The 12,382-nt window shown below is 45.1% G+C and overlaps 1 protein-coding gene across 6 annotated transcripts in view; it reads left to right on the top strand.

The window, feature by feature from the left end:
* The first annotated feature begins 2,645 nt into the window (after positions 1-2,645).
* fgfrl1a (fibroblast growth factor receptor like 1a) overlaps positions 2,646-12,382 on the top strand; it is a 335,558-nt gene continuing 325,821 nt past the window's right edge. For 2 of the 6 annotated variants that reach the window (XM_072256636.1, XM_072256631.1), the window contains exon 1: positions 4,989-5,221. In XM_072256636.1, coding sequence (XP_072112737.1) covers positions 5,041-5,221 — 181 coding nt within the window. In that variant the 5' untranslated portion in view covers positions 4,989-5,040. The other 4 variants (XM_072256632.1, XM_072256635.1, XM_072256634.1 and 1 more) reach the window with 4 other exon arrangements.

Raw genomic sequence — 12,382 nt, 5'->3', positions numbered from 1 at the left:
TGTTCAGTGTTAAAGTTTATAAATGGATAGAACCCTTCCGTAATGGTTGAATTTCTACTGTGTCCGTGCTCAGATCAAAAAGAAAAAAAAGAAACACGTATTATTAAACCCCAAACATTTTATTTCCTGAATGCAAAATTTAACTCAACTACATTTGCCAAGTCCAAAACTTTACAACTGTTAAATAGTAAAACGAAACGTTTCCACAATTAAAACATCAAACTCACCTTTATACGTCATCACCAGGGAAAAGACAGCCCTCTGCTAATAATTGAAAATAAGTATTGGGAATTTTCGGATTTGATTCCTGTTTCTGGAGGCTGAGTCTCTCTTGTCGCGGTCCGGTTATCTGTCTGGTGTTAAAATCCAACCCACTGAGTAAGTTCCCGTTCATTCATGACCAAGTGTTGGTCCCAGCCAGTGGCGCTGTTGAGCGTGTGGTCTGTGCCGTGGATGGTTTTATAGATGGGTTTATTCAATTTCCTTGTTACAGACTATCCGGGGAAACGTTAAATATCCATATTCGTTTCATTAGTCCCGTTAGAGGAAAGGTGAATTTTTTTTAAATGCTTTCACGTGACAGTTATTTCCCGTAACTTTCTGTGTTTCATCATTAAGGACCCTCATCACCCAGGACCTGCCTCCTTCTCATTACTGCCATCAGGGAGAAGGTACAGGAGCATGAAGACGCACGCTCATCATTTTGGGAACAGCTTCTTCCCCTCCGCCATCAGATTTCTGAACGAACCTTGAAACTCACCAACACTACGTCACTTTTTGCTCTACCTAATTTTATACGTTTCTTATCGTAACTTACAGTACTTTGTGTAAGTTTTGCGCTGCAGTGCTATTACAATACAACCAATTTCACTATATAGGTCATTAATAATAAATCTGATTCGGATTCGGCACTTATTCGTTGTCTTTATCCATTGGGCTTTAAGGCATTGAGGATGAACAAGTCCTGCGTGTATTTTATAAGCTTTTATAACGGAATGAAGGACATTCAGAAGTGAGAGGGTTAATAGTCTATCGATTCTCAGTATATTTTATTTTCAGGCAAACACGACACTGAGCGATATATCTCTCCCTCTCCCTCTCTCTCTCTCTCACACACACACACACGCACACACTATCCTCAATACAAAACAGCATTCAAAAAAAACTTGCTGTTAATTTTAATGAAATAGTTAATTTTAACCTCTGCGCTGCTGAAAGGTCTTCAACCTGAGACTACTCTACTTCTCTTCACAGACATGCTGGCCGACCTGCTGAATGTTTCCAGCACTTATATTAGAGTTCAGATTTCCAGCACCTGCAGGTTTTTTTTAATATTAACCCTGTTTCAGCTCTGTGCTTCAGATTTTACGCATGACTGTTTTCTGCCCCGTAATTTAAAAAAAAAACAAGTGCGCACAGGATTCTGAGAGTTTCGTCAAGTGGTGAAAGAATCTCTGAAACAAGCTTTCCGAAACAGGGCTTTACAGTTAAATCTTTACTGGGCAGAATTTAAAGTCAGCTTGTAAGGCAACCCCAAGCGAAAACCTTGTGACGAACACATTGTAAGGAGACTTCGGAAAATAAATTTGTGAAGGGAAGATCTTTGACATGTTTTCCCCCCCCCCCCCCAAAAAAAAGAACTCTTGATTGGAATACATTGGTGGCACCTGGTTGAGCGACAGCGCCTGCGTTCCGAGGGTTGTGGTTTCCAAACACCTAAGCAGGTTAACACTTTAGTCAGATATGCCACTCTTCCATGGAGACAATAAACAAATGAGTAGAAAACCTTCGCGGTCTCCTTTCCCAATTTTTGTGCTGAAAAGCAGTTTACCTAAACATAATATCGTTGTGTACCCGAGTTAGCCGCGTGTCTGACCTTCTACGGTAACTCTGTGAAGTACCTCAAAAGTTCCGAGGTCGCGAAAGGCGCCGTATTATCTCACCTCGCGTACAAATGCGTTTAAAGGCTTTAAGAGGATAGAGTAGTTCAATGGGTGGAAGATTCTCTAGCTAATTCCATAGTTAGGCGCCAAATATATATGAGACAATAACGGGAGTAACAATAGGCCAGAGGCCTCTGGTGGCTGCTGCACCTTTCCATAAGATCACGGTAGGCCCAATACCGCAGCAATGAGCTAATACAGAAACCTATCGATCGCTCAGGAATGTACCGAGGTCTACGGCTCTCATGCGTAGAGAATTCCAGAAAGTCAAAACTCTCTCTGTGAAATGCTTCCTTTCTTCTTTTCCTGCCCCTACTGTAAGTCTGTGATGCTTGGTTCCAGCCAAGGGCAGCATCCTTCTTCCATCTACTCTGACAAGCTTTCAAAGAATCGCGTAACTGTCGGTGAGATCACCCCGCATTCTTCTGAATCCACGTAGCCTCTAATGCCAATTTCTTTCTAGAGAACAGTATCACCATTCCAAGGATCTATCTGCCGAACCTTCGCCACCTCCCCCCCACACTCTATCGCGGGCACACGCATTATTTTGCAGGTGAGACCTACCTATACATCACCTGGGCCCTGCAGAAATGCAGCATGAAATCTTTACTCAAAAGAAAAAAATATATACAGACGCTGGAAATCTAAAATAACGGCGGAGAATGATGGGAGAAAATTCTCAACCGATCCAGACAACAAAAGGTGGAAAGCGAAATAATGAATATTTCAGGTTCTGGACCCGTCTTCAGGTGAGAAAGAAGAAAGACCCCGTCACTGTCTTAAGAAATCTGTATTCTTGTACTGAAACTCTTCTTCCCCAAAATAAGACCAGCATACTGTTTACATTGTTAATTTTTTTGGTGACTCTGGAGCCACCATTTCAATATTGAAAAGCGCTTCTTTACTCAGGGAGTGATGTGAACGCGACATTGCGGGGTGCAAGAAGCCAAAGGCGTTGATGCATTTTGACGGCAGGTCCAATAAACAAGAGAAAGAGAGGAAGGGGTGGAATGTGGGTAGAGTATATAGGAGAAGAGCCCCGAAGGGCGTAAAATACCGGCGGAGAACGGTGAGGTTTGTTTCCCTCCTGCAAATGATATTTTTATATAACAACGTTACACGCGGTGCTTTACTCCTGAGGCTGCTATTAGAGGAGCCCTGGCCGCGGAGCCAGCCTGCCTGTCTGTTTCAGGCCGCCGCTGATTGGCCAGAAGTTTGCTTGCTGAAACTGACTTGCTTGTAGCCTTCGCGAAACACAAAGAGCGGCCTCTCGCTCACAACTTGACGTGCTTTTCTTTAAAACAAACAAACTGTAGCAGAGAGAAAGAGAGATCAAGGGTGCGGGGACAGAAAACTCCAGCATTGGTGATGCCGGGCATCGATTGCTTGCTAGCCAGCTTGAGTTAGGGAGTCAGCCTGAGCTGAAGTTGCAGTCTTGCTCCCTCTCTATAGCCCTGCTACTGAGAGGGAAAAGACTTAAAGTCGAAGAAGGGAAAGGAACTACCAGTCGGAGAATTCAGGTACTTTTTTTCTCTCTGGCCGAGAGCGATCTACCGAGCTCTCTCCGCCGCAGATGACGAGCGTACTTCACTAGACCGACCGAGAGACTGGCGGAGAGTTCAGCAGACGCGCTGCGAAGAAATGGTCGCGCTTGAATCCTGACCTTTCGGCGTGTGTGAAATAATAAAAGGAGTCCTGGTCTGCAGCTGGTCGGACACCCTCGGCGGTGTGCTAAGAGATCTCCTGCTCTTTCCCAAAAGTTGGATCGTCTCCACCGCGGAAGTTGGCACCTATAGACCCGACATGGATTGGCTCCTGGATTTTAAATCAGAGCGTTTGATATTCTTCCCCTGCACCATATAAAATGGGGAACCCTTCTTTTAAACAACACGGATTAGTTCTAGTTCATACTCCGGGGGTTACAGGTACGCTGGAGAGAATGCCTATTTCTATTGGTTTGGGCCGGTCTGTTTATTGATCATTAGAAATCACTTGCGTTTCTTTGGCTCCTTTTTACGGCCTCTGGAAGTTTCCAAAGAGCCCATGAACTACCAACATAGAGCTAAAACAGTTTCACCAGCGTATAGAGATAGCCAGTTAATTTCCAACCCTGTAAGAAGCGCGCACTTGCGCGACTGATTTTCGAAACATACGCCAGTCGATGCCGGGGTTGTTTGCATTGGGCGCTGATACAGCCCCTCCCCCTCTGCGAGCACCACTCACTGTCCGCCGAGGGTACGAGCTCCCGTTTTGTATCTGTGGTTAGCTCAGATAGAAGTCCCGTGGCGGCTGCGTGGTCTACTGCAAAGAAAGCGGCGGGGGGCGTTAGGGCTGCCGGTGTGTCATCAGCGGGATAAATATTGATCAACCGATCGGGAGGCTCTGAGACAAGAGGCCGCAGCGGCAGCATCTAGTTACCGTTTTGCAATAGATGTGCGTGGGTGCCTGTATATTGTACGCGTTAGGTTTCTTCAGAGAAAACTTTTACAAGTTTGTTATAGTACGAATTGCCGTGCTCTCTGCGGCGTTGCGAATTGCCCTAACACGTGGGCAATGTGTAGCGCCTCTGGACATCTCCCCTCCCCTAAGTAGCCCACCCTTCAGCTCACTTTGTAACATGTTTTGGTGCAAATTTGTAACTAATGACAATGTGTAATTGCATGGCATGTTGGAGGCAGTCGATACCTTGTTTTGTATCCTCGGGGCACGCAGCGCTAGCCAGGAACTGAGGCAAAGTTTAAGAGAAAGTGGAGATGATATCACTCAGGCAACAATAATCATCTTAATTTTCTTTTCAGACTTATAACATTTTGGATATATTGGCTTTATAGCTAAATTTACAGGGGTCATTCCAGATACCCCTCTCAAAAACAGGAGTGGGGAATGTTATAAAATATCTTTTGAAGGTCCTTGGTCTACTGAAGGGGACTCAACGGTGTTATAGAACACAACCCATTTTGAGGAGCTAATGCACGTTCAGAAATCTGAATTACGCGTGTGTGGGGGTGGGGGGAGGGGAGGGAGCCGGGGTTATTCGAACGACTGTGAGGTTCCTTCTTTGGAGAGAGTGTGCGCGAATTCTGTCAGCCCGTGACAGATGTCCTCGCTCGCAAGTGAAAGTAAGAAAAAAAAACTTTTATTTACTTTCAGCCTGGAAAAAGAAACGAATATAAAGACGGAACTTCGTTTTACTTTGTTTGGAGGGGAAAGCACAATGGAATTTCTTCGACTGGTTTTCTTGATTTGGGGAGTCACGGCACTCACAGAAGGTATAAGGGGTGAGTAGTTTGGGATTTTTTTTCTTTCAAGAATACGGCATGCATCTGGAGCTGAGCGTGTTTAGTAAGAATCTGGTGTGGTTTCCTATTCTGGGCAAACATGACAGTCTAGCATAGTTTTGAAAGAGCGCAAGAAGTTCGGGATATTCAACAGATCGGACAGTATCTGTGGGGGCAACAGAGAGGTAGTACTTTAAATCAGTGCACTTTCTTCAGAATATGTTTTCTGTATATCATTCCAAAGTTTACACAATGGATTTTAGGTGTGAAATGCATGTCCACATCCTGCCTAAACTAAGTCACTGGTCTGAAGGATTCCGATCTTCTGCCCTTAGTTTTGGAGTTTCATTATTCTCCCCGTCTTTGCCTCGCATGGCTCCAAAGCCGGGGCTTGCTGCAGAGGCCGGAGACGTTGTCGCTTGCGTGTTAAAATAGTCAGGTTGCCTCCAGTTCTCAAGCCCGAAAGTAAACAATGGCATTCCAGGTCGGATAAAGGCGAGTCTCTGCCCTGTCGTGTAATCCCTCTCTAACTTCTGCCGTCCCGGTGGAAGCGCAAATAAACGGATCTATTCACCTCTGGTTGTGCGCGTTTACTTCTCCCTGCACTGCTCGTAATTTTCCCACAGCAAGATCCACGGGCCTTCCAGCGATCCGCTTTTTTTCCCTAAAGTGAGAGATTGCAGATGATTTTCACAACGGGATGTCCGGTTGTTATTCTTTGCAGTAGTTCGCGGAATCAAAGTTTGCTCAATACTGTGGAATCTCAAACACAAGGGAATCTGCAGGTGCTGGCCATTGAAGGAATCGCAATCCACCGGACTAGGATTTTCCAGCTCTCATACTCGCTCCTTCTCAACTACTCTGCAGCACAAGGGGTATCTCCATGCAGAGGGCTGTTAGTACGATCACAAAGTGGCCCAGGCCGGAAATCGACAATCATAATATGTCCTTTTAGCAGTTAATTCCGATAACAGGTCTTCACGTCTCAGAAGCATTTAACTTTTACTTACAGGGGAGGTGGAAGGTCGAAGTTAGGTTGAATCTGATGTGCAAAGGTTAGAGTTCCTTGCGACATATAACCCACCAGGGTTTGCGTCATCCCACCAGTCCCCTAGTAATTTATCATATTAGATAAAAAATCTCAGGAATAAAACACTCCATACTTTAGAAGGAAGGAAATAATGTTAAAATCCAGTTAGATCCGAGAGAGGATACCCAACATCTGACTGATTATGTGTTTAGAGTTATAATCTATCTGCCTATCTATCTCGTATTTATTTTCTGTCTCTGAACGTTTAATTGCTGTTGGCTGCAATTTGAACTGATCTGGCATTTCCTGACTGAAGAACGAGCATGAGTTGTGTATAATTGATTGCACGAGTCTTCTCATTTTACTCGGTTTAAACAAAACTGACAGATACCTGAGTAATTATTCAATTGAACGATTTCAATTTGCAGAAAGAATTCCTGCCACCACCTAGAGGCTAATTCCGCCGAGATTGTTTTTAATATATGAACAAGCCATTCAAGCTTACTTTTATTGTAACTCATTATGACTCGAAGTTAAGTGGACGGGTACAACACAAGGATGGTTGCATTCAGGATAGTACATCACTGACGGTGGAGACTGTTGGCAAAGACCGACGCTTGGTATTGTTTACGATGATGATTCGTTTCATGGAACATTAACGGGGTCTTGTGCCCAGTATTTGTTAGTTACTTAAGGAGAATAAATGCTTTAGAAGCGATGGATTTATTGGGACGCGGTGAGGGAGGATTCATTTAATTGCTGCAACATATCCTATTATTCTGTCAAGGGATTTACCCACTTCTGCATAGAACGGAGGCGCGTTATCTCCTGGAAAATATCCAGATGATACATACATTAAAAAAAAGATAGGCAGAGTTGATTTTTTTAGAATTTAAGGATACAGCCCGTTTGAGTCCCAACATCCACATGAATAATTCACCTACTAAACAAATATATTTGGAATGTGGGAGGAAACCGGAGCAGCCGGAGGAAATCCACACGATTACGAGGAGAACGTCCAAATTCCTTACAGACAGTGGCGGGAATTTAACCCTTGTTACTAGCGCTGTTAACCGCTACCCTACTGTGCCTCCGCGTTTCCTTAAATGGCACGACTGGTATCTTAATGTCCTAGACTAGAAGAACGGCGATTGCCGATTTCCCCCCAAGTTAATATGAGAGAAATCAATCCGATTCACATTGGCTTTTATTTCCACGTTCTCGTTGGTTCTGTTGTAATTTTTGTTCTACTGTGAATGACCGTAGGGAAATGGATCTCAGGGTAGTATGTAGTGACGTGCGTACTTTGATCAGAAATTCGTTTTGAACTTCGAACTTTGATCTCGGATTCCAAGAAAAACCCGGGAATGGGAGCAAAGAACTGGATAGAACTCCGGCCGAGGGAATTGGGTATACTCCTAATGTGTTTTAGTTAGCGTGGGGCGAACAAGCAGATCGGTAGTATGGATTGGCCTCCTTCAATTCTATAAAAATATTTAATATATAATGACATTAAAAGCGTCAGGAGGAATATTACTGGACTAATTCATTTGGAGAAGAAGGACATGACAAGGGATTGGAACTCGAGCGGCAGAGAGAGCGGGGCTGGGATCGAAAGGGAAGGAAGGGAGTGATGGGCCCAATGGCCTTTTGATCCGGCCCCGCCCTCCTTTGTAGGTGGCGCTGTGACCCAGTCCACAGCTCGCTTCGTACGTATTCCTATTGTGCAAATAGGTATTTGGGGCCTTATGGAGATAGCCATTATTTTTTTAAATTACTTCACTGCTGAATATGTACTTTTTAATGGGGTGCGGCAAAGTGAGGGTTAGTTTGACTGCTTTTGTCGCGTGTGGCTAGAGGTTCATGAAACCGAATGGTCCCTGGTGAGATGCTGGGAGCATGATACGGGCTAGTCGCGTCCGGAAGTTTGCTCGGAACTTTCGTGACAATTAATAGCACTCCTAGTGAAAGCGAACGATCGCCGCGCCAACTAAGCTACACTTTAGTCGAGATGAAGCTGTTACCCAGCAGGTGAAGGAGACGTGTTTGTTTATCTTGACAAATTTTGATGGATGGAAAGCCCTGGGCGTTTAGGATAGGGCCTGGCCGCACAAGTTTTTCACCTAGTTACACTTACAGGTCCACAGGCACACAGACGCTCTAACACCGAGAGATTCCTTCAACGGAAACCACTTTTCCTTGGATAAGTTGTACAATTTCGTATATAACTGTTGTTTGAATAGTGTTTGAAACATATAGCAGCAAATGCTCCCCAACTGCACAAGAGTAAAACTGTAAGTCTTTCAGAGTTTACGGTTCTCTGCCTTTCGATTCTTTTTCTCTGGCCATTAACCCGCGGAACAGCCCGCAGAACGCCGCCTTCCGTGTTCCTCCAGTCTGAATTCCCAGCAGGAGTTCAATACGGTAGAGCCAAGTTGCTGGTAATCTGAAAGTGTGTTTGCCATCAGTTACTGAACAAGCGAGAAGCCTTGGGCGGATAGCACGGTGTATTGTATAATTCTGCCTTTTTATTCATCCCACAAGTCATTCGGGCCAATTAATCTTTGCGCCCTTCCGCTCTACTTCGCGAACTGTTTAAACTACTCGGTATTGTTTGAAATATACCCATTCGCCCCAGTTCTGTGTTCTAACACTGGGTGCCCAGTGGGTTTGGATTCGTTTGCATCTGCCTCCTATTATGACCCGAGGCCCCGTGGTTCCTTCTGAAAAGTGCGGCGTCACCGTCCTTTGGTACGCGGCCTCATCCAACTCTGCGAAGACTCGAGAGAATGCAGATGCTGGAATCGGGAACAAAATGAAAACCAAAATGCTGGAGGAACTCTGCGGCTCAAGAAGGAATTTGGATGAACAGTATCGACCCGAAAGACCGACTGTCAAGCACGTAAACGCCTGGCTCCACTCTTAACGGACCTTTCAATGGACTTCCTCATACGTTTTAGATGAACTTTACTCACCAAATCTTCTCCTGCACTCACAAGTCAGAAGCAGAATCAGATGTCGTGAAATTTGTTGTTTTCATGGTAGCAGTAGTGCAAGACGTAAAAAATTATAAGACATAAATAAATAGAGCAAAAACGAGCAGCGTTCACGGACCATTCAGAAAGCTGATTGTAGAGGGGAAGGAGCTGTTCTCCAAAAGTAGGTCTTCAGACGCCTGCTGAAAGATCTGGGCCCGGGAAGTTGGCTCTTTATTCCTCTCCATCGACTGATGCAGGGTTCCTCCAGCATCGTGTGTGTGTGTGTGTTACTCTGGATTTCCAGCATCTGCAGAAACTCTTGTGTTTCAGGGAGTTGGTCTTTTGATTCTAACGTTTCAATGGCATTCGCATATTTTAAGAATTTCGTCACTGTCATTTTCTCTTCGGCTACCGAAACCTCTAAACAAACTGTTGGCTTTCCAACGAATCTCCCCCCTCTTTGTCTTTCTCCGTCCCTAACGACCTTCTTTAAACTTTACTGTGACCGAGCTTTTGGTCATTTACCTCCTCTGCAGCTCAGTGTCAATCTTTGTTTGCAAATGCTCACGTGAAACGCCCGGGGTATGTTTTACTGCATTCCAGGTGCTAAAAGGTGTTGATCTGTGTCGTGTGGAAAAGCGTGCCTGGATTTTTTTTGTGGCTGGGAGTCACGAACTATACTGGATATGGTTTTAACATCTCGGTCAGTGGTCGGAATCCGGTTTTTGACATCCTTTCCATTTTTCTACTCTCTCAACATTACCACTTTTTTCTTCCTTCTTCTTTCCCCGTTTAGTTCACTACAGACTCCTTTTAATCGCTGTGTTTACACTCAAGTTTATTACCATCACTGCCCGGAGGGATTTACATAATTTACTGTCCCGAGAGAGAGAAAAAGGATAGGAAGACAGTTTTCTTTAGCACCCCCGAGACAACAGACGGTGTTTGCTGAGTTTGACTCCGTTTAGTCAGAACAATAAAGTGATTATGAAGTGCAGCCCATCCATTCAGAGGGAGAGAAAAGGCATCAGTTTTAAAGCATTTTTTTACAGCTCCTCTTAGCGCGCAGCTTGTTCCTCACCGACGGATGTGGCTGGAGGAAATTATTACTGCAGCTTTATTCCAATGATTTCTCGAGGAAGTAGATAAGGTTTAATTAATTGGATGTGATTCCAGGATTTCCCTGTCAACTTTTCTGGTCGCTGCGCACAGCTCAGTTCCCAGATGTGGACTGACGTTATGTGTTTTGGACGCACGTGGGTGAAAGTGACCATCAGTTTTATTCATTTTCGAGGCTTTGGTTGCTTGAGACGGGGGTGGGGGTGTTGGTCGCGGGGCGGCGATCTTGAGACCACACACACTCACTGTTATAGCTCTCTCCATATATGTATATGTCTGAGTCCGTGTGTATGTGTGTGTGTGTGTGTGTGTGTGTGTGTGTGAATGTGCATACGTACACATAAACACATACACACACACACAAACAAACAACAAACGTCGTCCTTTCCCTCCCTTCGAGCCACGGCGCACCAGCAACCCCCGACAAACCAGACTAACCCTAACGTAGCAACAGGCCAGGCAGCATGTATGAAAAAAGAGGGCAATCGCCGTTTCGGGCCGGGCATCTGCAGATTTTCTCTTGGTTGTGATTGTAACCCTAACGCAATCACGAGACAAATTCCAATGACCGGTTAACCTGCACAGTACGGCTTTGGATGGTGGGAGGAAACCGCAGGACGGACCCGGAAAGCCCCCGCTCATTCCATGCGGAGGACATACAGAGACACTTCTTACAGAACAGCAGCGAATTGAATTCCGACTCCGCAACGCTCCAAGGTATACTGTGGTGGCGCCCACTTCAGAATCCAGCATCGGCATTCCTGATTCCAGATTCTGCAGACCCCGAAAAGCCAGAGTAACACACACACAATACTGGAGGAACTCAGCAAGTCAGGCAGCATCTATGGAGAAGAATAAAGATCAGATGTTTCGGGCCGTCACCTCGACTACACACTCCTTCACTAACACATGCGCTCACATACATCTTCAGGTATTCCATCACACACTCATTCAGGCAATCGCTGACTCTTTCTTGCACACACACTCTTTCACATTCTCCCACTCACTCGACAACACTCACAACCCCTCCCCTCCCCTCCTAAGATATACAGACTCTACATCCATTCAGATATGTGCACAGGGACACGCGAACCCTACTTCCTGATACGGAGGAGACTTCTTCTTGTGAGAGAATCTAGAACTGAGGTTTGGAGTTACAAGTCATTGCAGATGCCGAACTCTGGGGCAAACCAGGAGTCACTGTTCAAAAATCAAATGATGCCTGCTTATGATGGATATGTGTAATACTGTCACAAACAAGAGAAAATCTACAGATGCTGGAGATCCGAGCAACACACACAGAATACTGGAGGAACTCAGCAGGCCAGGCAGCATCTATGTGTACAGTCGACGTTTCGGGCCGAGGCTCTTCATCAGGACTGAAACGTCGATGTGCTATACTGTTCTATGTCCTGTAGGCAGAAGGGATTAATTAGGTTGGCCATTTGATGACTTTAATTGAATCGACACAACATTGTGGACGAAGGGCTTGTTCCTGTGCTGTTCTATCTTCTCTGAGGCGCTTTTCTTTTATTCTCTCCGGTTGCGACTCTTCGGGCTCTTTCTCAAAGGGCGGCGGGAGCAATCTTTGAATACTATTGAAAACAGAATGGTCGGATATTTGATTAACTAGGAGTGAAAGGTCACGGGGGTGGATAGATGGGATGTGGCGTTGAGGTTACCACCAGGTCAGCCAGGAAAATGAGGGAACGGGCTCGATGGGCCGATTAGCCGACTCTTTGATCCCATTTTGTAAGTTCACACGCGGAGAGGCAAGAGACGCACAGACGCACTAAGAGAATGACGGCTGTTCATGAACTGGAAGCAAGAGTTCATACTTCAAATATGAACTCGATCGATAAATGCGTTCGACATTTGGAGATACGAAAACAAAATTATACTCACAACTCCCCGAGTGCAGTCTGATTATCGATAAAGAAAATAATACACCAATACTAATAATTGTCACGAAGCAGCTTTCAAACACCAGTGGTGAGCGAGAAAATGGACCCACGTTACAGATAAGCGGGAATT

The sequence above is a fragment of the Mobula birostris genome, chromosome 4 (genome assembly GCF_030028105.1).
Source record: "Mobula birostris isolate sMobBir1 chromosome 4, sMobBir1.hap1, whole genome shotgun sequence".
Lineage (NCBI taxonomy): Eukaryota > Metazoa > Chordata > Chondrichthyes > Myliobatiformes > Myliobatidae > Mobula > Mobula birostris.
The sequence above is the reverse complement of the archived record's forward strand: the minus strand, read 5'-3'. Positions and strand labels throughout refer to the sequence as shown.